This window comes from Aspergillus bombycis (genome assembly GCF_001792695.1).
Source record: "Aspergillus bombycis strain NRRL26010 chromosome Unknown contig00028, whole genome shotgun sequence".
Lineage (NCBI taxonomy): Eukaryota > Fungi > Ascomycota > Eurotiomycetes > Eurotiales > Aspergillaceae > Aspergillus > Aspergillus bombycis.
This window is the reverse complement of record NW_019170030.1, coordinates 234,297-254,258: the sequence shown is the minus strand read 5'-3', so window position 1 is coordinate 254,258 and position 19,962 is coordinate 234,297. Positions and strand designations below refer to the sequence as shown.

The following is a 19,962-nucleotide window of genomic DNA, read 5'->3' as shown; positions in this document are numbered from 1 at the left end:
GTCAAGTGTGAAACAAACCTCAGTAATCCTATCCCTAGTATGCTTATATGGAATGGATAGTAGGCCATACCCCAAATCATTCATGAAAGACCGTGGTCTTCACACCACCAAGCTCAATATTCTCATCATTCGCCTTTGGAGGCTTATCCCAGTTCCTCTTCACCCTCGCCCTCACCCACTCCCCAGCGGATACCTGCGCCTCATCATTTCCATCCGTTTTGAAGCCTAAACGTCTCAGCAAAGGGCTATCCACCGTCTTCAGATCCAGTCCATCACCCGGCCTGACAAAATACAAGACACCCAGTCGATCGATATGGGCCTGATCAGGGGGAGGCGCGATCACACGATGGACGCTGCTCTTCAGGTACCCATTGGTCCAGAACTGCAAAGCATCCGCGGTATTCACCGTGATACTATTCGGATACGGCTTCACGTATTTCCAAGCACCCTCGGGCGTCTTCACCTGCAAGGCGGCCACAGGCTGTCGGAACAACAGCGTCAAGCTCCCGAAATCCGTATGTCCACGCGACCAGAGATTCTGATGCCGCGCATTCTCCTCGGCGCTGCGTGCCCGGTAGATCATGTACCGGAGGTGGCAATCACTGGGCCCGTCATACGGATGGTCACGCACCAGGTAATCCTCCGGCAACTCGAGAAGGATGGCGATCAGCCGGAAGAGCTTAGTGACGATGTGGTCATAGATGAACCGGTGGAACCGCTCGATCTCCTCATAGTGCCGCAGGATCACTTCCGGGTGTGACCGTGCGTACTGCGGTATGAACTTGAATACGTTGTACAGTTCGATGTTGTCGCGCAGGCCCGGCAGGATCTCAATTGCTCCCAGTGGTCGGTAGCCGTTGTAGTTGCCGGCTTCGAGGTCGGCGCGGTGTTGCAGTTTCTCGAACTCGGGAAGCTCGAAGAGTTCTTGGCCGATGGCGAATTGGCGGTCGATTTCTTCGGGCGAGAGTCCGAAGTTGGTGATGTAGAAGAACCCTGGTCTGTGTTGGTGTGCTGTACTGTATGTATGCATGTATGTATGTACTGGGGGTTATTGAGTGATACGTACCGATGTTGTGGACCGCGTCTTTCAATTGAGCTGCCAGTTTCTCTTTGCCTCCTGGTACATCAAATTGGGAGAGATCGAGTGTGACCAGGTCAGCCCAGTCGACTGCGCAATTAGTATTATAGTATTATCTTGTGGGCGGCAAAGACATACGCTCATGCTTTGTTTCAGGTACATGGACGTACTGTCTTAGGGTGGAGGAACTGGCTCCATCTGGGACACTGGGCTGGCGGGCTACTTCAGTCATGGTCAGTTTATCTATAAATACGGTGGTCAAGTTACTGAATGAACCCGAAGACTGCAGGCGTAAATCTGGCCCGGACAGCCACGAAGGAAATCGGGGATTTATAGATACAATCTGCATAACCCCTCACTTGACATCTGCAGCTTGCTCCGGGGTGGTGGAGCACGGCAGATATGAGAGGAGATCATAGGTCTGTTGGAACTAAGTTGACGATGGTGAAAGCGTTCCCTGTGATGGCGTGAGAGGAGAGAGGGCTTGCCGAGAGTACACTTCACTCTGGAAATAGAAAATCAGACGTTAGAAAATAACAATCTACACTGTGGATGCCCTCGCAAACCCCTATTTGGCAGTCATGAAAGATGCTTGCTAATCTCAATTGCTACCTAATTTCTCAAGTTAATATCTGCAGTGGCTTATGTTAGATGGGTACGTAGAAGGTTCCTACTACGGTACCAGTACTAAATATAAGAGACCTCTTAGAAGCATCGTGTTTCACTTCCCATATTCAATGCTAAAAGCGTGACACTTTCACTAGACAGTCCCCGATGAAGGAAAATGACAAATCTGTGGGAATAATATAGTAGCGCAGAGTCAAGGAGCCAGTACAAAAGCACTTACGATCTCTTTTTCTTTCTCTCTCCAGCCCAGAGACTGGGGTTTCCCAGTTAATATCAGCTGCGATCTAGACTCCAAGTTCCTTGCCCATGTATGGCAGCGTAGTTTTTCGGTACCACTGCGCGATTCAGGGCACACAGTTGGGCGAGCGATTTCGATTCAAGTATATTCCACGTCATGGCACTCGCAGACGGACGGGTTTTCTGAGATAATGAGCGAGATCATCGAAGTATTCCTCCACTATACAATAGCGTCGATGAAATCCGCCCTTGACTGACATAAGGCCCTGCCGCACTTGCTCTCCATAACTTATAGAGGATGGTAATAATCTTTCTCTACTAAATTATCAAGCCAATATAGGAAAGAAACATTACATACATCTCAATCCTCCTCTCTTGCTCCTACGGATCATTAACAGATGGAGAGGCACCTTCTAGCCCCGGCAATCACAAGCAGGTTTGGACTTCAAACACCATTAGTCCAGTTCAGCGTATAACAGCATGACGAAGACCGGAAGCTTTACCTTCGCGGAGACAAGAGCGGCTAAGAAAACGTGGATCGTTATCTCACCCAAGGGCTCAAAGACCAATAGGTCATCTCCGATCCAAGCCATACAGATCGGTCCATATAGAACTCGCGCGCCAGCCATCCCACGCAGAGTTGCTCGCAGGCAACAAGCTGGGTGAGTATGCATGTTTTTATACGTATATAGGTTCCATATACTAACTGTGGTTTTGATAAGCATGGGTTAGCTCACCAGGTATATGGACGACCACTACACTCGCTGTGGATTCTTTACAATCTACAAGTATACCTGGTTTGTCTAGCGGGTTTACAATATCTACTTCGCTATGTCCCCGCCGATAAGCGCAACAGCCTGATTATCCGCGAATAATATTTTACTGCGAGAATATCTTTTAGCAACAGCCCTTAGGGCTTCAGATAACAAAGGAAGTTATTACAACACCAGACACGGTTTAAAGTGGGTAAGCTGTGGTACTCTCGCCATCTTGCAGCGTTGCTAATCTCTTTAGCCATATTATTCGTGGACACTGCCCTTCTCTGATAAAGCGGAGAGTGAGGACGAAGCGCCACTATTCTACTGCATGTGCTAATTCAGCCCGTGGGATCGCGACTAAGGATGACTGGGCCGGCCTTTATCTACAGGCCTGGTGGTTACAGTTGCTTTGAATTGAATATCACTATGTGTCTAGCTCCGGTTCTATCGTTAAGAAGTCTAACATAATATTTGTACCTACCTTCGACCCCGAAGATGAGGAGTTTATGAGTCAAGTGATGATTGATTACAGTCGCTTAGTCGAAGAGCTGAACAATAAATACAAAGAGGAATACCTGGTATGGAAGTCGGAGCAACGCGCGTGGGAATGCGCTATGGTCACTGAAGCAAGACGGTGTTCCCCGCAGGTGAAATGACCACGACAACTTGAATACAGCGATGTCGAAAATATCGAAATTACAGCTATCTTTGAGCTGCGCGAGGAGCGCGGTTGATTGAGTGTACCGACTGTATCTGACGACGAGACGTTAAATAACCTGGAAGACAAGCTCTGTACATGATATTGAATCTATACAAGGGCAGGTGGAAGCGTCTGAACTCAGCAACCACTGCATCACGATACTAGACCCTACTAGCTCGCAACACCTCCTACGGTGTAGCCATGACTCTAATCCAACCAGGTAGCTTCGTACGGCGTCGCGTTGTCTGGGTAGTGGAGTGAGGCAACGAGGTCCAACGTTTTGTTCGATGGAGTCCAACCCAGAATGAACATCCAGCCTTCGGATGTATCACTGAGATACATATAATCTGTCAAATCGCTGGGATCACCGTTGGTCTTGTCCTCCCAAGGCGCAACGCGAAGACCACCCGCAGAACCAAGAGTCACGGGAGCTTCGTAGAAAGTCACTGCCGTTTCGCTTTCGAGGTACCCAGCATCGTCCAGCTCGAATGCGGCAACGTATCCATTTGCACTGGGGCTCTCCCAACTGCGGGTCGAGGCAAAGAGATACTTGCCATCTCGAGATGGTTGGACGGTATTGCTTCGGAACGTGAACTGGCCTCGTACATCTGTTGTCTTTTGCATCAATCATCCGTATTGGCGTTTATCGATTGCACAGGGTCTCTTACCATCGGGAATAACGCTGCCGCGTTGGACATGCCGGAGTTGAGTCTCGCCAATTTCGTAAACATCAAGCCATTGAGCTAGGGATATTGTCCTTAATACAATAACTAAAGCCATAAAAATTCCAATTGGTTACTCACTATGCTCAGTCACCTGTAAGCCATGATGACGTTAATTAGTTTTGTCGGCCACAGTTTCCTACTTAAAATGGCACATACCACGTAGAGCAGCTTTCCATTCTTACTGGAATAGGAATTTCGAGGACCGTCGCCTTCTGTTGGGCTCAGATTAATGGACTGAGGCTGAGCAGAGCCATTGTCTGCGATTTCGTACATGAAGATCGAGTTCATACCCCTAATCAAGGTCAGCACAGACCCATAATAATATGTTAGGTTTGTGGTTGACTAACAGATGGGGAACGAAACCCTTGTTGTTCACATTGACATCGAAGGCATGGGCACCGTGCAACTAGTTTATAGGGAGAGAGGTCAAAAATCATAATACGGAGCGATAGAGATTGACAACGGTTTACTTACAACGGCTTGTCGGGTTTTGTCCACACTATCAATATCCTCCTCCGGGATAAGATAGAGCTCTTGAATCTCGTCTCCAATAGCGCCATCATCGAGTGAATGAATGTGGGCAGTTGGGCCACCAGCGCTGAAAGCATATCGGCCATCATCGGAGATGTAGCATGCTGATGAAGCTATAGGAATTAGGCAACGCACCGAACCAAGCCATTAAGGTTATACACCTACTTATGTTGACCGTGTCAAGGTGGGTGAACTTGTAGTCTTTATCGACGGCCCATGAAAATAGCTGGGGAGGCTCGCTCATAGCGGTTGCGTAAACACGGTCTTTGGCCGCATTGCTGGTCACGAATTGGTGCAAGCCAAACCCCGGGACGGTCGAATTGAGGGAAAGAGTTCTGGAAAGAGTATCAAAGGCGAGCAAAAAGAGGGTGTTGTTGGTATAAGAACCAGTAAGGAGGTGGTGAAGCTGCATCTTGATACAGAAAGTGTATGTATCCGAAGTATGGATACACTCACGATGTCGAAAATCAGTTGGATTTATGCGAAGCTACTTGGTAGCAATCATTATCGATCTGTTACCATATATAGTCCTGGCTCTAACCCCCACACTGTCCCCAGCCGACCCCATGGGGTGATGATCTCTCAGGGCTCTCATGCATTTGAAGAGCCTGAGCGCGGCAACTGCCCGTGTATATGGCTGCAATCCCAACGAGCCCGGCATAATGCCGGCCACTCCGCGTAATACTTGACGCTTATTTTGTTAAGTGTTACGTATTTGACTCCGGATGACACATTGAGCCCTAAAAAGAATGTTTTAGCCAGGGTCCTTGTACCTCTACGAAAGCACAGAGAAACCGTTTAATACCACGCTGCCACCCGATGTCTATTTCCCATGGATCTGTTATAAGGTCATGTAACTCCCAACTCACCTGCGAGCCTAGCACATGTCGACTATCTCAAACACTTCAGGTGTTTGTGGCCTGTTGTAGACAAGATATCAATGTATGGATAATACCAAAGGATACCTTTCATATTACGAGATATGGGCTTTCCGGAGTTTGCCCGCCAGTCTTACTTCGAAACTGCTCATTACCCCGGCATCTGTCCGAGCAGGCTGCTCAAATGTTCCGAATCTATTACAGGTTACTCCAGAAATAGAATAATCCGATAACCCAAGAGCATTAGCTTTCAGCGATGTCCATCGAGTCGGGTGCCGACTGGGGACGCGGGGTTCAAAGATCTGCACGTTGTGTGGAAAGATAACTAGATATAAGGTTAGAAGCACAGCCAACAATGAGATGTACTTCCCCAGAATATTACAAGCTGCGGAGCAAAAATAATCCCTACATAGTTGAAAAGAGCTGCTACCATGGCCACCAAGACTTTAGCTTCATGGGCTCTGGCCCTTCACTTTACGAACCTTACCCAGCCCGTGACCGACATGGCAGTCAAAAGTATCTATAACTGGGCAGGATGTACCATTGGTGGATACGCTCTTCCACCAACTGGCGTTACCTACGATGCCCTATTTCCTTTACTGCCAGAAAGCGCAGGAAACTCGTCCATTCTTGGCTCGAACGCCTTCGTCGATATGCAAACGGCAGCTCTAGTGAACGGCATAGCGTCGCACGTGGATGACTACGACAACACACATGCTGACACGCCGGTCCATCCCTCGGGCCCTGTGGCGTCTGCTTTATTGGCAGTTTCTGAATGGAAGGCCCCTGTCTCCGGTAAAGACTTTATTACAGCCTTTGTGGCTGGTGTGGAGGCCGAGTGCAAGCTCGGAATTTCCGTATACCCCGAGCATTATGATGTTGGTTGGCGTATGTGGTTCATCTAAAATCCAGAAGACAAATTTGGAAGGCTAATTCCCGTACAGACATTACCAGTACCACTGGCTCCATAGGTGCAGCAGTGGCTGTTGGCAAGCTGCTCGGGCTCGACCTGGAGCAGCTTCAGCATGCGATCAGTATTGCTTCCGTCCAGGTTATTGGGATGCACGAGTCTTTTGGGACCGACACTAAGGCATTCCACGTCGGTCGTGCTGCACAATCCGGCCTTCTGGCTGCAGTACTCGCACAAAATAGTCTTGGTGGCTCACTTGAGGGACTAGAAGCGGAACGAGGTTGGGCGAATGTAGTGAGCACACGCCAGAACCTCACTGAGGAGCTGTCTACTCTGGGAGATATCTGGGAGATCACCAAGAACACATTTAAGCCGTTTCCGTGCGATCGGATTTTGCACGCTGCTATTGATGGATGGATCCAGGTCCATGATCAGGCAGTAGAAAAGAATCTAGACCTCACTGCTATTGTCAATATTACGGCCCGCACACACCCCCGTGTGCTGTTTCTGACCGATAATCCTGAGCCGCAGACCGGACTCGATGGAAAGTTCAGTGTCTACCATGCCGCTGCTGTTGCATTGCTTTTTGGAGAAGCCACACCGATCCAGTTCACCGATGAAGCCGTCCAGAACGCCACTGTTGCTGATCTACGCAAAAAGGTGCATGTCACTTCGGACGATGCAATAGCTGAGCATGAAGCGTTTGTCACCACTGAATTCGAGGATGGTACTATACTGGAAGTTCATGTTGAGGAGGCACTTGGCAGTATCGAAAAGCCATTGTCAACAACCCAGCTGAAGACCAAGTTCCTCGAACATGTCGGTAATCACATTGGCGAGACACGGGCCCAACAGGCTTTCGACGGCTTCTCTCAGATTTTGAACGCCACAGATGTTGGACGCATATCGCACAGTTTCAAGGCCTAACACGGTCATAGTCGAGAATGTTCTCCCCATATCCAGAGTCTGTGAGAAAGCCTATATTCTGTTATTCTGAATTTCTGTGCATTAAAAGATAGAGCCTGAGGGTCAATTTGATGATCAACGGCTAGCTCATTCTTTACATTTCATCTTGGCCAGGCGTTGTTGAGGCATCCAGCCTACCTTGAATAACAAATCCCATGACCCAGCCATAACTGCTAGTACATCAGTCTTACTGGCTCAATAGCTGGTCAAAGACAGTTACGCTTGCTCCTGTCATCTTAAGTTTTCCTCCTGAACGGTGGGCACAGTAGTCTACATAGCCATGAACCTTTTGAGCAATGATATCAGAACTACTTTGTAAAAACCAGTAAACCCTCATCAATGAAAATCACGGTATACTATAATTCAGCGAGAATTACAAATCAAGGCGCTAAACAGGTTTCATGTCTCCTATGAAGCCTTACCATTTAACTCGCGTTTGCGGCGTTGACAGACTCTGCAAGCCCCTTTTTGTCTGGATCGCATCAGTCATTGAGAAATCTCCATTCAAATTGCCATGGGAGGAATCTATTGAATTGTAATGAAAGAATTTAGGTTTAACGAAACACATATTTGGCTCGTTTAATTGACTTAGGGCGTTGCGGAGTCATGGTTTCTTGGGCATTTCGCCGTGGTTACCATTCGGCCGTTTTCCGCCTCAGGACTTACACTTGCTGATCGGAGATTTGCCGCTAATCACGCCAATGGGTTTTGGTCTCTAGTCCCAGTGGAAGTATATACGTAGAGTTATAGTGATGCAAGGTAAAGACCATAGTCTCCCCACCCTTACCTATACGCATTTTGTTTTCCCTGTTTACCTTCCCAGGAATCCTGATCTACTTGTTTCTCCAACATCATTATGCGTCTCCCTTACGCTCCCCAGTCTCCAGAGGGCTTAAGTGCCGATACGCAAGAAATCTACTCGCGCATTGCGGCCCGACGTACTCCACGGCCGCTGATTCCTCTCGACCTCACCCTTTTGCATGCTCCCCAGGTTGCAGATGGGTACAACAGCTTCGTGGGAGCTCTTCGGTCGAAAACCATCCTGCACGCCGATTTCCTAGAACTGTCAATATCACGCATCGCCGTGTTGAACAAGGCTGTGTATGAGTGGAATATCCATGCACCACTCGCGTTGACGCCGGGGTCACAGCATCAGAGCTGCAGCAGCTCCTCTCACTACCATCATTTACCGAAGCCACCGAAAGAAGTGCGGAAGCCTGGAGACAGACCTGCCTCAGAGCTCGGCAACGAGCCATTGTTGCTTATACTGATGCGATGACAGTCTCTGTCACTGTCTCTGACGAAGTTTTTCAGGATCTGATTAGTGCAGGGCTCTCGAATCGAGAGATTGTCGAGCTTACTACAACAGTTGCTGGGTACAATTGTGTTAGTAGGATCCTTGTTGCATTGGATGTTGGGGAAAACAACGCGCGTGAAATGAAAAGCGTGGCGGAACTTGTTGGGGATCATACTTGAAAGTTGGTTGGGATTCGGTTTCATACCTAATCTCCGGCTATCTTTAGGGCTGTGAGTGTGAAAATTGTGTTTGTATTGCAGGAATATCAACAAGAGCTATGTATCTAGATCTTGCAGTTTGTGAATAGGGTTCCTCGCGTCCAGAACATCCGAATAAGTTCACCCAATAATACCAGACCAGACCATAAAGTATTTGCTGGATACTAAGGACAAGGATTATTAATTCAGCTGTAAGGAGGTAAGAATCAGAATTAATCAGATAATTGTCTTGAAGGTAATGGGTAATTCACTATGGCATCTTTTCGACTATTCTGTTTCCCGATCGCAACATCCTACAATCATGATAAAAATTCCTAATATACCTTCGTAATTGATATTGGTATTCTGACTGCGCTTCTTGCGGTATTTGTAGTTTGATTGACTGTCTGCCTAATGTGCTCGTCTGGAGAATCAAGCGCTCTGCGCCTTACGCCCTCCATCATTTATCTATAATCTGTCCTAAGTTTTAAATATAATCTCATTCTCTCAAGCGTTATTGGGAATATTTGTGTTCTCCTCTGCGAGTGTATCAGCCTTCAAGGCTGGCCTGTCTGCCTTTCCTGCGGTTGTCTATACCCAAAGGCTTAGCTTGATTCACTGGGTTTAGTAGAAGAGGAAAAAGGATAACTTACGCCCCCATCAACAGGCATAATCAAGCCAGTGATCCATTTTGCTTCTTTGCTACAGAGAAAGAGGATCGCTAGAACAACGGAGTCAGCAAACCTCGGTCTCCAGATTTCAACTAAGAGGATTCTACCATAGCCAACATCCCAACCTGTTCCCTCCTGCTTTAACAGGTTTTGGTTGATCCGGTCTTGTCTCATTTTATCGGTCATGCCTCTGCCTCGTACCATAGGGGTGAAGACCATGCCCGGGCAAACACAGTTCACGCGAATATTTTCAGGGCCATGCTGGGCGGCCATGGCGCGAGTCATTTGAATGATTGCTCCTTTGGTTGTAGGATATAAGAGGCTGGGATTTCCACCGAGAACTGTGCCTCACGTCAGGAAGATACATGAGAGCAGGGCAAGAAGGAAGACTTACGACCGCTGACAGAGGACATGTTGACAATGGCACCCCGCCCATTTTTTCTCATTTCTGGGATGGTATGTCTGCTCATTAATACCATGCTCGTGACATTGATTTTGAAGTCGCGCTCCCATGCTGCGAGATCAACTTTGGTAGCGTCTCCCATCGCGCCACCGACTCCGACTGCACAGCGCATACATTAATTTCAATAAACATTGTGTCAGATTGGAATAGAAGCCTACCAATATTGACAAGTATGCTAACCGTCCCGAAAAGTTCAACGGTCTTAGAAACGGCATTCTTGCAGCTTTCTTCATCGGTCACATCGGTTTGCATAACCTCCGATATGCCACCTTCAAGGTCAATCATGCGCTTTGTTTCCTGGGCCTATTCCACGTTATAGTCCACAAGGGCCACCTTGGCGCCTTGTCTAGCGAGAAGAATAGCAGTTGCGCGCCTATTGCCGATCTCGCCTTATATCAGTCAGTGATGCCTTGCATACTAGAAAGGAGTAAAATGGAAGGTTAAAGCCAAACTTACCAGGTATGCGTGACCCTGTACCTGTGACAATTGCCACCTCACCAGTGAAGTCGAAAGCTCTAGCAGATACCATGATGCTCGAAGTAGTTTGGAAGACTGGACTGAACTCAAAAGTTTGAAGAGAGGCACATTGCGACGTGTCTTTATAGAAGCCCAGTCAAGTCTTTCGCGAGGCGGCTATTTACAGTATTCGGCTATATTCCGGACCCTATACTTCTCCACGCCAATCCCCGGCTATCTACCGGTTCTCCCCACAGACTGTGGAATGGAACCACCTCAGACTCGGACGGGCGAACCATAATGAGCAAGGGGATATTTGAGAGGCTGAGTGCACCTGGCTAATTTATTGAATGTCCTAAACAGCAAGGTCTGGAGTCTTACGAGAGTGGCCGGGTAGATAATATTATTGCAAGTATATGAATGTTGTACAATCTTATATTTCTAAACCAAAGTGTATTCAAAGGCAAATCGCTCTTTATATGCTCAGTTACCGATATTGGCGTATAAAATATTCCATTGGTATCTATGTGTCATTCTAGTGGTATCGCCTTAACTACTGCGATAGCCAAAAATCGAACCATTCTATGATTCTTTTCAGGCTCTGCTTCTTGACGTACCCTAGGCTATATTAGCTTTCAAGTACAACTTGGGTTGTGCTGGAAATCATATACGTTTATAAGGATCTTTCATGTTCCCTCGCAAGGCGAACCCGTGCGAGACACTGGAGAATAGCTGTAATTGATATGTCTTTTTACCAGACTTGAGAATATCTAGAGCGACCTGTCGTGCCTCCCGAGGGAATGTATGGTCTACCTCGGAACACGACAATATTAAAGGCTCTGTAGGCAGTTTTAGATTACTATTCTAGGTTGGTGGACAAGGGGAGCAAGGCTGACTAACTGGTAATCTTCTCAAAGTGAGAATCTTTTAGAAATGCTGGGTGGGCGAATGTACCAGTAGTTACGGTATCTTTGGCCAGCTCATCGCAGATATACGGTGTACTAAAGCAATATCTAGAAAGATCATCTTAGTTGGGCGCTTCAACAGGCAAATAACGGGATTATAGACCTACCCAACACACGCGTACCTAGTCGATGGCTGACTATAGGTTCTCTTGACTTCGTCAACCCAACGCGGAACCGCTTCATCTGTAAATGCCATGTGCTTTCGCTTCTATGTCTTGTAGTCAAAGTCTGGGTTTGAATGATCGTGGCGATCACGTCGATGTTTCTAAACCGGATCCTTTGGCCATTTAGTACTGTAGAAGACAAGGAAATGTTTTGAAGAAATATATATCTCTGAAGTAGTCCAGTCCCAGGACGAGATATCCGGCATCAGCAAATGTATCTATCACTAAAAGACTATTCGGAAACATTCCCCATACATCTGGGAAGTACAGCAGGATTCGGCCATTTGCATTGCCTAAAGGCTTCGAGATATATGTTTCTACTCCCGCAACGGTGATAAAACGCCCGCGTGCAGACCCTTCGTGAAGAGTTCCCTTAATACAGCAGGGCCCTGATGGCTGGGCAAGCCAGGCGGTGCTGTCTACGTTCGTAGAAATCGGCATTTTGGAGGAGTCCTAGCGTCGGTATGGCGTATGTGGGAAAGCGGTGCATTGAGCTTTCGTTGCGATGAGTGCTAGGAATGGCCGAATCTGTTCTATTTGGCTCTTGGCTAAGTTGACAAACAGCGATACTGCCCGGCCATATGCCGAATGCTAAGCTCAGGTGGAGCTTCGGAGTTTGGCCTGTTGTGGGGATTTGCGGGGAAAAGCTACTAGCGAGAGAGAACTATGCCGAGACCCATGGGGGTTTTTAAGTCCAACTAACACCCGGAAGATCACGGTATTTGACTGCTTGGCTTCTTACCTTGGAAATTATGTCGTCCAAGGAGAGACCCAACATGATGCACATCGAAGAGGCTAGCCATCAGAGTGCCCTGCACGATGATATCGAAGAGGCAAAGGCTAAGACAAGCTCGATTCACGAAGTAGGGTATTCATCCCAAGATTCTGTACCACGCATTAATATTCGTACTTCTCAGGAAAATGCCGTCGGATACAAAGAATACCGCGAGGGGTTACATATGGAGATAACAGCAAAGGAGGTGAGTTAGCTGGGATTTTCACCAAGCCATTTAAGAAGCGGTGTCTAAGATAATGCTAGAACTCCAAAGTCCGATGGAAAATTGACATGGTCGTGCTGCCAATCTTTCTGGTGACGCAGGCGCTGCAGTTCATGGACAAGACGGCCCTAAACTATGCCAATCTGTTTGGGTACCAGGAGACTCTTGGGCTGAAGGGTCAACAGTTTAACTACCTTTCTGCAAGTATGGTGCTCCTGAAGATCTCTGAGCTGTCCAGGGGAGGCTAATGTCGTTCTACTTTAGTGGTGTATGCCGGCTACTTCTTTGGTCAATATCCGTGTGGATGGCTGGTTGGGAGGTATCCCGCTCAACGCGTTCTCGGAGTAAGCTGTCTCATGTGGGGCTTGATGGTCATTATCATGACCCAGTGCCATACATTTTCCAGTGCTCTAGGTGTTCGCTTCATTATGGGAATCTTTGAAGCTGCTGTGACGCCCGGATTAACCCTAATGACTGGTTTCTGGTATACTCGACAGGAAATCCCACTTCGCCAATGCATTTGGTATTCGGCTCTTGGGTTCGGTGGCATTATAGGGTCCTACATATCCTTTGGGATTTCCAAGCTTCCAGAGGACTTCAAGCCGGTGCGCTGGGAGCTACTCTTCTACATCCTCGGAGCGGCCACATGCCTCTGGGCGTTCGTAATTTTCTTTGTCTTGCCTGATTCGCCCTCAAGTGCCTTCTTTTTAACACGGCCCGAGCGCATCATTGCGGTCAAGCGAGTTGCTGGCAACGAAACCGGGATCAAGAATAAGGCATTTAACAAGAAACAAGGCATGGTCACATTCTATGATCCCAAGGCGATTATGCTGTTCATCTCGGTATTTGCGGCTGCGATCCCAAATGGTGTCGTCAACTCTTTCTCGACCATTATCATTCAGGACATGGGTTTCACCCAAACCAAAACAACGCAACTAAAATCGGTTGGTGATGCAGTTGTTATTATCGCGTTGTTCATTGGAGGAACGATCACCTTGAATGTGCCGAATTCTCGATTGTTAACCTCGACAGCTGCTAACATCCTATGTACGGTTGCTGCTGCTTGCATGGCGTACCTCCCTCGATCAATGAAGTGGTCACGACTGGTCTGTTTCTGGCTGGTAAATGCACAGTCAGTGGGCTTCACCGTATCTCTAGTCACTATTTCGTCAAATATGGCTGGATATACGCACCGAGCCATGGCTAATGCCTTGGTATTGTGAGTATCTCAATAGCTGATAAGCCTACAAATGTTCGACTCGGCTAATTAGGAGTAGCACTGCCTACTGCTGGGGCAACTTTGCAGGGCCTTTTGTGGTGAAGCCATCCCAAGCGCCTGAATATAAGGGGGCTACAATTGGACTTCTTGTTGGTTATGCGATTAAAGCCTTTTGCCATCTTTCACTCTTCTGTATGGCCTCCTTTCCTGTTTGAAGGGAACCCATTCCTTGACGGATCAATGAGCTAATGAAATTAGTTTACATGCTGATTGTCAATCGCCGCCGTGACTCCCACTACGGTCCGGCCGACAAGGCTCGCAGTAACGAGGCTGGCATGCAGGATCAGACAGAGTTTGAGAACAAGGATTTCCGATATGTACTGTAGTAAACTTGGTAGAAGTTCCTCGGGAAGCCAACATCGAGATGCTTTCAACTCAAGAAAGGATTTTTGCTTGAAATATAAGAAGAGATATCAGAATCCGGTTATCCTTGGATTAGATGCGATGCGCTCGTTTTTCCGAACGGGTTCAAATTACTGTCTAATTTCCCGAGCGGCACCTTGATTGGATGAATATCTGCTAGTGCGGAAGCGAAGGCTAATCAAACTCCATCACTCTAAGAAATGTCTTTTTTTCTCCCTCTCCTGACGAATCAGGTTTGACTGTGCAATACACGCACGAGTGAAAATTACCGACTTCCGTACTAGTATTTATGGGGTAGAGTACGTAGACTCTAGAGGTCTGGGGCTCCTCCACAACTCACCTTTCTCCGCGTTTCTCTTTTTCCCTCCCTCTAGCATCATAAGACAGAAGAGCTCGATGTGTTCTCTACGGTAACCAGTTTCTATTATGACGTGATGGTACGGCATCACAAAATTGTCTGCGCCAACTGTCGGCGTCGGAAAAGCAAGTGCGATGGCGCATCCCCAAGCTGCTCGGCTTGTCTAGCCAGTGCTTCGCGTTGTCACTATGATAAATCGCCCTCACTTGCCTATGTGCGCTCCTTACAGGCTCGGATCCGTGAGCTGGAGCGCAGAGGTAGTGCCGATGCAACCCCATCCTCTCAATAGTCATTTGTCAGTCCGGCTTTGGGCAATCAGGGTTATGACTCTATCAGTCTGGATGCGCTGGGGGATGTTAGCTACCATAACCCAACCTCTGCCATTCATGAAGATCTACCACGCACGCCTTCTCACTCATCGCATGTTGGGGCCCTTCCGTCACCAGTAATGGATGCTCGCGCAGCAGATATCAGGCAAAGTCTAGTTGCCAATGCTGCTGCCCAGAAAGATATCGAACTCATGAACTTGGATGCATCTCTTGCATTGACAAATATACCCAAGGATCTTGCCAGTACTTTACTACAGTCGCACTGGTATTGGCTGCACCCGAGCTTTCTTTTTGTATATCACCCAGCTTTCACGAGAGATATGCCTCTACTTGCCAGTGGAGATCGACCCTCCACGTACTGCACTTCCACCCTTGTCAAGGTGCTCTATGCCCATAGTTGCCGGTTTATACGGTCGCCAGACAAATTGTGGAGCCCAGAGAACCACTCTGAGCCATTCCCGGAGCTTTCAGACCGTCTGATGTCAGAGGCAAAGGTCTTGCTAGCGATGGAGACCCTCAACCCTCCAGCTATTCCTATGATTCAAGCATTACTCCAACAGTCAGCTCGTGACATTGCTTCTGGCCGGTCCTCTTCTGCTTGGCTTTATTCTGGTATGGCCTTTCGCATGGCTATTGACCTCGGTCTGCACGTCTGCCCTGACAAACTGCAACAATATTCCAAGTCACTTTCAGTAGAGGACATTGAGATAAGAAAGCGCCTGTTTTGGAGTTTATATGCGTGGGACAAGCACATCAGCTTGTACCTGGGGAGAATGCCGAATTTTGTCATGGGCGCGGAAAACGTCTCATTGGAGTTTTTAGACGATTTCAGCGACCATGATCCCTGGCTACCATTCTACGGCCCAGATCCAAAAGCAGCGGAGCTTCCTCCATATCCTCCAACTCCGGGCCGCGTCATGTCTTGCTTCACAGAGCTGTGTAAGTTCTGCAAAATTCTCACGCGGGTGATGCTGGAGCTTTATAGCTCACAGTATGCCAGCCACACGGAACACCCCCGAGCAGCTGCTTTTGTGTCGATAAAACAGGAGCTCCACAATTGGCACTCGTCTCTGCCATCGTACTTGCATATACCACCAAATGACATACCTGAATTAAGTCCGCCACCACATATCACGTCGCTTAATTTAATGTATCACAACGCGCTGGTCCTCCTTCATCGACCACACGTTGCGAGTGGAGGGGTACCTCGCTCGGCTACTACTCGACAGAGCTGGAAGATATGTCGATCGGCAACAACTGCAATTTATGGTCTTCTCAAAATGTACATCCATACTTTCGGGTTCCATCATATCACATACATGAACAGCTATTGCACCTACACAGCTGCCACAACAGCTGTATACCAACTGGAAGCCCTAGAGGATGGATCACAGCCTGCACAATCCCACCAAGCAGCGTGAGCAGAGCTGAAGTTTCTACTCGACATACTTCAGCGTACTGCCACGGCCATGCCCGGTCTGAGCCGGAGTATTGAGATCATTAAGGCGCGAATAAAAAAGATTTTTGACCGCCAGGTTTCTAGACAGCTCAACGCGCTCTTTCCCGAGCGGCAGCCGAAGGAACCTGGTAACGTACGCCCTCCGAACGAAACGGTCCCAAGGTCCCATACAGGAGAAATTGACAATGTCTCAAATACTTCACCTGAACGCTGTTCGGCGAGCACAGCTTATGAATGGGGGGCTCATATGAGTGCTGTGGTGGATGAGGATCTCTGGCTTCCTGCATTTCTCGCCCAGGACATTTCATACGGGCCAGAGGTGATGCTCGATGTACAGGATGGTCTAAGCCCTGAGACGCGGTCTGCACTCATGGGATCAAATCTTGATCCACAATTGCGACTGAATCTTTCAGCACCTGACTCAACAATGAGCTATAGTCCCTTTCCTGATACATTGCTTGATCAATTATCAGATGCTCCTGCGGGGGAAGGAGATAAGTTGTCATGTTCCGCTATCTAATTGATTGATTTTTGTGACCTTCCAGGATCCAACCGAAGATCTTTCTGGGATAGATCCTTTAATGAATACTCTTACATCAACACACATGCGAGACTGATCTTCATTTGTTATGCGGACTGTACTTTCGAACCTGAATACCAGGAAGAGTGGATGTCTTCCCCGACATCTATATCGACTTTATTGTCATACAAGTTCTTCCAGGTGAGATTATTGATGAGATCCAAGACGAACTTATCAATCGCCAGCTCAAAGTATCTGAACCCAGCTTGTGTATATCTTAGAGTAAGTCTATAGCTTTCTATTAAATAGCTGACATTTGTTTCTCTACTAACAAGTACTGGCTATCTTACAGAATTAATATTATTCCAACAATCCCCCCAGAGCTATCTTAACTACAATACCCAGATAAACAAGCTTTGTCCGAGAAATCTTGCGGGCCTCGATTTCACCGACTCGAACAGTAGCACGTCGTTCCCGATCGACAAGGAGAGCCCGTACATGGAAATGTTCAACAACCGGCGCGTGCCATACAGTAGGTGGAGGAGAATGAGGACAGGAAGGGACAGGCAGAGGTTGATTATTCGATCAATTGGGCCAACAAGGCCGAGACTGCTGCGAAAGGAAATTCTGCATAGCTTCCACAACTACTATCTACTCCACTTAACGATAACAGCGTTTAGTACTTATTTTCCTTTGGTGCTTGCTGTTCCCTTGACGTCGCAATGCCGGTCCTTATACCGTTATGGTTGCCAAAATGGTGTAAGTTTTGGATAAAAATTACACGGAAGCACTGTACTTGTGTCTGAGATTACTCAAAAATAATTATGGAGTATGATCCAACTCTGTGTACTGTTGTGAATCCCTGCAGTGACAAGCTATGGCTATTGCAGCTTAGGTTATGGAATCCTCTATATAATTAATACTAGCCGCCTAAGTACACTAAACTGTCGGACGCTTGGTGTCTAATTGTTACGGGAATAAATGACTTGTTTTGAAGGCGTATAACTTGCAGCACTGTCAAGGTTAAATTCCACTGTAGAAGCGTGGCATGTAATACACATAAAATAACTATTCCCTGATACTGGGTATCCGCAGAAGGCAAGCAGAGCCATTGTAGACTCTACGATTATAACACAACTGCAATGCGACCATGTCTGCGAAGATAGAAAGAACCAAGTCGAACTGTCGCCTCAGGATACCACAGTAAAAATCACAGGAGAATGCTATCAACACTTTGGATTTCGGTATGTAGGGATGAAATGGCGTTTTCGATTTGATTGAGAGTCATACTTGAGGATGTGCTATCTGATACCATCTCATCAGATACCCGAAGAAATAATAGGTATTCAAAGTTTGAGAAAAACACGAGAGATTCTTACCTGGCTGTATGACACATCGACCAGCATGATTCCGCAGCCCTGATCCCTTATAATTGTAATCTCATCCCGGTCCTAAGCTAAAACAAGTCTTCCATTGACGTATCGTACTCGATATCGCCCAGATTAAACGAAGAGCTACTGTCTGAGCGCCGCGTCACTCGGGGGGCTTAGGTTTCCGGTGATGCCGATGTAGTAAAGTGCACGAAACTTGTGGAGGAACAGTTGTGTGTCGTAGGGAAGATCGGGAGCCTCGTCGTCATCCTCATATTCACCTAGTAAGGCCTCTATCGCATGCACCAAGGAAACCTCAAAGAACCTCCGCGGATCACCGGCAAATACGCGAATCGATATGGCGACATCATTTAACCATGGCCTAAAGAGATTTATCATCACAACTGGATTCGTAGTAAGGCCGTCCCATCCATTCATCACGATGACAACGGGCAGCCCACTCTCCTTACCACGGGTGAGGAGCTCGGTAATGGTTTTTGGCACAGTATCGGAAGAGAATTGCCTGTTGGAGGATTGTGCAAAGACAAGGAAAGGTAGTTCCTCAGAAAGAGGACCATAGTGGTTCACGTACGCGGCACGTGTGTATGACAAGCTTTGGCTCAAAAATTCCTGCCAACCTTCCTCTTCGCAGTCAGCGCGCGCGATGAACAGCACAAGCTCGGGTCTCTTCATGTTCATAAAAGAAAAGATGTAGGTATGGGAATCACGGTGATGTTTATTAGACTGTGGAATAGATGTAGTAGGAGTTATGTCACCATAGACAGTTCAACGTTGCTTGATCAAGGAACGTTGAAGTGGCAGGAGTTGCACCGTTCACTCCGTTGGGATTGAGAGGTCACGTTATCAAGTGCAAATGACCAGTTGGTACCCTAATACGTCTCTTTTAGCCCAGTCAGCTTAGTATAACTTTGGGAAGAACGGTAAATACTTGATTGTAAGAATAAGTTGGTCTGCAATTGGTAAGGTGTATGAGAAGCGTGTATTATCACAGCATGTTTTGGATACCACTTACAATCACCAGCACCTTAAACTTAAAGTGAACAACGACTATTTCAATTCATGAATAATGACGCTTATCTCTGATCCACACCTGCGATTTTTCAGCCCGTTGTTTTCATTGTCGCTCATTTTTTGCATAGTTACCCTGTTCGGGTTTCACGAATAAACCTGAGAGATCAAGTGAATACATGGTGAGAGAACGATCTATGAGAAGAAGAAAGTGGATAGAGGAGCATGTGGGAAGAGGATGGTAAGCAGGATGATATTAGCTGGATTTGGCGAAGAGAAACAGAAGATCGCGGCCAAGGGTTGAAAGTCGTTTGGAAATTGTCAAAGCATCTACCGTAGGGTTTTCCGTTGACTCCAAACAGCGTCAGTGATGGTACTGAACATCCAGCGTGACGAGCAGTTTTGAGAATTCCAAGATGTTAAGATATCTTCTTCATTCCGATCTGTACGATAAGGTAACTGTCAACTATACTGTCAGGTCATCAAAGGCTGAGAATACTAGCAGAATCTATATACACCATGAGCAGCCCATATCAGACGTCTCAAAGTCTACGCATGCAACCAACTTCAGCATCTCTAAAGTTCTCCTAACATCCTCACTTCTTGAAGTACCCATTTGACCTCTTGAGTACAA

General features: G+C 47.3%; 8 protein-coding genes across 8 annotated transcripts; 4 read left to right on the top strand and 4 right to left on the bottom strand.

Annotated features, from left to right (window-relative positions):
• Positions 1–76: 76 nt before the first annotated feature.
• On the bottom strand, positions 77–1,310 carry ABOM_005039 (gibberellin 20-oxidase; the record flags this gene model as incomplete). The annotated part of the gene is made up of 3 exons (XM_022532168.1): positions 77–1,011; positions 1,067–1,168; positions 1,217–1,310. 3 exons carry the CDS (start codon positions 1,308–1,310, stop codon positions 77–79), a joined length of 1,131 nt encoding a protein of 376 aa, XP_022390571.1.
• Positions 1,311–3,607: 2,297 nt separating this feature from the next.
• Positions 3,608–5,068, bottom strand: ABOM_005038 (lactonase family protein; the record flags this gene model as incomplete). Its single annotated transcript, XM_022532167.1, has 7 exons — positions 3,608–4,008; positions 4,069–4,143; positions 4,204–4,216; positions 4,282–4,417; positions 4,473–4,531; positions 4,600–4,769; positions 4,822–5,068. 7 exons carry the CDS (start codon positions 5,066–5,068, stop codon positions 3,608–3,610), a joined length of 1,101 nt encoding a protein of 366 aa, XP_022390572.1.
• Positions 5,069–5,965: 897 nt separating this feature from the next.
• Positions 5,966–7,371, top strand: ABOM_005037 (MmgE/PrpD family protein; the record flags this gene model as incomplete). The annotated part of the gene is made up of 2 exons (XM_022532166.1): positions 5,966–6,422; positions 6,479–7,371. 2 exons carry the CDS (start codon positions 5,966–5,968, stop codon positions 7,369–7,371), a joined length of 1,350 nt encoding a protein of 449 aa, XP_022390541.1.
• Positions 7,372–8,266: 895 nt separating this feature from the next.
• ABOM_005036 (uncharacterized protein) lies at positions 8,267–8,689 on the top strand (the record flags this gene model as incomplete). Its single annotated transcript, XM_022532165.1, has 1 exon — positions 8,267–8,689. One exon carries the CDS (start codon positions 8,267–8,269, stop codon positions 8,687–8,689), a length of 423 nt encoding a protein of 140 aa, XP_022390575.1.
• Positions 8,690–9,411: 722 nt separating this feature from the next.
• On the bottom strand, positions 9,412–10,567 carry ABOM_005035 (SDR family NAD(P)-dependent oxidoreductase; the record flags this gene model as incomplete). The annotated part of the gene is made up of 7 exons (XM_022532164.1): positions 9,412–9,495; positions 9,558–9,625; positions 9,683–9,916; positions 9,970–10,137; positions 10,197–10,341; positions 10,372–10,427; positions 10,495–10,567. 7 exons carry the CDS (start codon positions 10,565–10,567, stop codon positions 9,412–9,414), a joined length of 828 nt encoding a protein of 275 aa, XP_022390573.1.
• A 1,835-nt stretch (positions 10,568–12,402) lies between these two features.
• Positions 12,403–14,226, top strand: ABOM_005034 (MFS transporter; the record flags this gene model as incomplete). The annotated part of the gene is made up of 5 exons (XM_022532163.1): positions 12,403–12,603; positions 12,663–12,825; positions 12,886–13,840; positions 13,899–14,032; positions 14,099–14,226. The coding sequence occupies 5 exons, from the start codon at positions 12,403–12,405 to the stop codon at positions 14,224–14,226; spliced, it is 1,581 nt and encodes a 526-aa protein (XP_022390574.1).
• Positions 14,227–16,419: 2,193 nt separating this feature from the next.
• Positions 16,420–16,929, top strand: ABOM_005033 (uncharacterized protein; the record flags this gene model as incomplete). Its single annotated transcript, XM_022532162.1, has 1 exon — positions 16,420–16,929. One exon carries the CDS (start codon positions 16,420–16,422, stop codon positions 16,927–16,929), a length of 510 nt encoding a protein of 169 aa, XP_022390578.1.
• Positions 16,930–18,443: 1,514 nt separating this feature from the next.
• ABOM_005032 (uncharacterized protein) lies at positions 18,444–18,992 on the bottom strand (the record flags this gene model as incomplete). The annotated part of the gene is made up of 1 exon (XM_022532161.1): positions 18,444–18,992. The coding sequence occupies one exon, from the start codon at positions 18,990–18,992 to the stop codon at positions 18,444–18,446; it is 549 nt and encodes a 182-aa protein (XP_022390579.1).
• Positions 18,993–19,962: the final 970 nt, after the last annotated feature.